Source organism: Pundamilia nyererei, unplaced genomic scaffold (genome assembly GCF_000239375.1).
Source record: "Pundamilia nyererei isolate P.nyererei 1_Seehausen unplaced genomic scaffold, PunNye1.0 scaffold00281, whole genome shotgun sequence".
NCBI classification, from domain to species: Eukaryota; Metazoa; Chordata; class Actinopteri; order Cichliformes; family Cichlidae; genus Pundamilia; species Pundamilia nyererei.
The window spans coordinates 631,565-634,307 of NW_005187682.1; the positions used below are offsets into that span (position 1 = coordinate 631,565).

Here is a 2,743-nt window from a genome sequence, read left to right on the forward strand (position 1 = left end):
AGAACGTACGTACCTGGACCCGCCTACTATCCTCGGAAATGTAAAATGATTGGCTAGAAGTGTATCACAGCTCAGGAAAAAAAAGCACCGAAATGTGCGCTGCTTTTCGGTCTGGTTACTACTGTTTATGTCAGAACTGGTGCCATCATGGCACCGGACACCGGTACCCATCCCTAATCACACGTGTCATTTCACATCATTACATACATGTTATCAGTCTAATGTGAAACTAGAAGCACCTGTAGGAGATTTGTGTGGATTCAGTTTGTACTTCAGGTGTGAAGCTTGATGGAGGCTGGAAATCAGAGAGGAACAACATCAGCTGTTTAAAGCACCAACAAACAAGTAAGCAGTGAAGAAACCACACAGAGTACACATCAGCAGTTATAAGTATATAATTTCAAAACTGCGAGTAAAAATACTCATCGTCTGATTAAAAAATAATTTCAAAATCAAATGATGCAGAATGCCGTATGACCAGTGAAGGGAATAATGGCATTAGTAACACAGACACACCAATGGGAGGAGCCACACATCAAAACAGGCAGCATGTGATCACAACCCACAACACGTCATTGAATCGTCACAGATGGTTGAAGCTGTCTTCAGCTTATCGGGAGCTAGGGGAGCGAAACAATCGCACAAGTGCTGCTGATTAGCTGAGGAAGAATAAAGTAGTCATGGTAAATCACATGAGCAGTTTAAGATGCCATAGCAAGAAGATGCTATGTCAGCCCAAGACAACCGCGAGTCTCCATTTTTGTGTTAAAAGAGTGGACTTCAAACTATATACCAGTTTTTAAATTGAGTTGATAAAACCAGAGTTATGATAAAAAATATACTCAATGTTTTTTCCTGAAACTATTGTTATGTTTACAATTGATTGTTCTGTAAATAGTTTGAAATGGTTATTTTAAAAAAAACAACAACACCTTGGCTGCATTTTTAGATAAATAGCTGCAAATAACTTTGTTGTTTGCAAAACTTGTGCAAAAGTTTTTAAAATTTACAATTTATTTTTGCATTTCAAGGTATGAAAATGATTTGTTAAACATGTTTGTGGTTGTTACAGTAAAACATACAACTTTTTTCTACTCTGATTTTATGTTTTTGTCTGATTTTAGATCAGTTGTGTTAATACAGTATGTCAAAATGAAAAGATAACTGTAAATTCAGACGTGAGGTTGTGCTGAAAAGAATGAACCAAACAAGGCGAGATAAACAGTTTTTAAAGGTGAAATGCAGAGGTAAAATCAAAAGTAGTCAAAAATGGCCAATTACACCCTGGAGCCTGAAGGGTTAAACATTTTTTTAAAGTAACGCAATAGTTACTTTTCCTAGTAATTAGTTACTTTTTTTATATTTTAACTCAATTACTAACTCAGTATTATTTTTCTGAAGAAGTAGCTAGTAACGATAACTAATTACTTTTTCAAAGTGACTTACCCAATACTGCGTATGACACTGAATCTTAAACCTGATTGGATGTCTGGCCCGACTGATTTGCCCTGTGATGTAACACACCTGACACAGTTTCTGTGCTCTTTTTTTGTTCCATTACACAATAAACAGATCCACGTGCTTTTCTCTTACCTTAATGAGCTCTGTGTCATCCTTAGACAAATCAAGCTGAGTGTCTAATGAGTCTGGATTCAGTCTGACCTCAGAGTCACCTGATGAGAGACAAACATCAAATAATTCAGGATTCCCTGGAACTCTAACTGGTGCTGTTTACCATCATGTTCATTTGTAGTGGTTTTCTGATAAAATAGTAAGTAAAGTTTATTTATTAAGCGCTTTTCACAGACAGACAGTCACAAAGTGCTGTACACAAATATTAAAATAAACAATACAATCAATAGACATTATATACAGTGTAAATACAAACTGTTTGTGACGGATTTCTCTTGCTTCTTTAAGTACCCACTATCTTCTTCAGCTGCTGCCTTCTCAATCACTAAAATGATTTTAAAAAGTATTAAAATACTTTGACAAAAACCAGTACCTAAAAAACAGATCCTCAAAAAAACAGAATTTATAGATTTCTGCAGAATGAAATAAGCATAAACTAGCTTTTATGGGATATTTTATTAATGAAATACTGATGAATGTGACACACAGTCTCAGTACTTACTGGTTTTGTCTCTGGAAGATTTAACTGTCTTGTTATTGACCCTGCAGAGAGCAATGTAAAAACACAACTGATAAATGGTGTACTAAGCCAAGCTGGAAAAGCAGAAGACAACAGACTTTACCACAACAATCCTCAGTGTGGATCAGTATATTATCAGCCTCATGTCTGACCTGCAGTATCAGAACAACTTCAACATAATATTCATCTCCGCACAACTAAAATGTGGTGACTGACCTCAGAGTCTGTAGTCTATAATTTGGACTCTCCAGAAAACCACAGAGCTGCTGCACTCTGGAATCCTTCAGCTTGTTGTAGCTCAGGTCCAGGTCTCTCAGATGGGAGGGGTTGGACTTCAGCGCTGCTGCCAGATAATAACAGCTGATCTCTGACAATCCACAGTCCCACAATCTGTATAAAGAATGAAAGATGCCAGTTTATTAGACAAAGTGTGTGCTTGAAATCATTCAGTGTTTCATAATCTGTTCAGAGCTAAAGAAGGTTCAGAATTTATCCAAGTCTACAATAAGAGAAGACTGCATGAAAGTAAATAGGGAGGGTTCACTTGAAGATGCAAGCCTTGTTTTTTAGTCTTCTTTGCTAAAAACATCG

The 2,743-nt window shown here is 36.6% G+C and overlaps 1 protein-coding gene across 1 annotated transcript in view; it reads right to left on the reverse strand.

Moving 5' to 3' along the window:
- Positions 1-2,425, reverse strand: part of LOC102195290 (dynein heavy chain 5, axonemal-like) — an 82,249-nt gene extending 79,824 nt beyond the window's left edge. The window contains 5 exon segments of the mRNA XM_013915282.1: positions 240-295; positions 1,594-1,673; positions 1,889-1,957; positions 2,135-2,175; positions 2,369-2,425. Coding sequence (XP_013770736.1) covers positions 240-295; positions 1,594-1,673; positions 1,889-1,957; position 2,135 — 206 coding nt within the window. The 5' untranslated portion in view covers positions 2,136-2,175; positions 2,369-2,425.
- Positions 2,426-2,743: the final 318 nt, after the last annotated feature.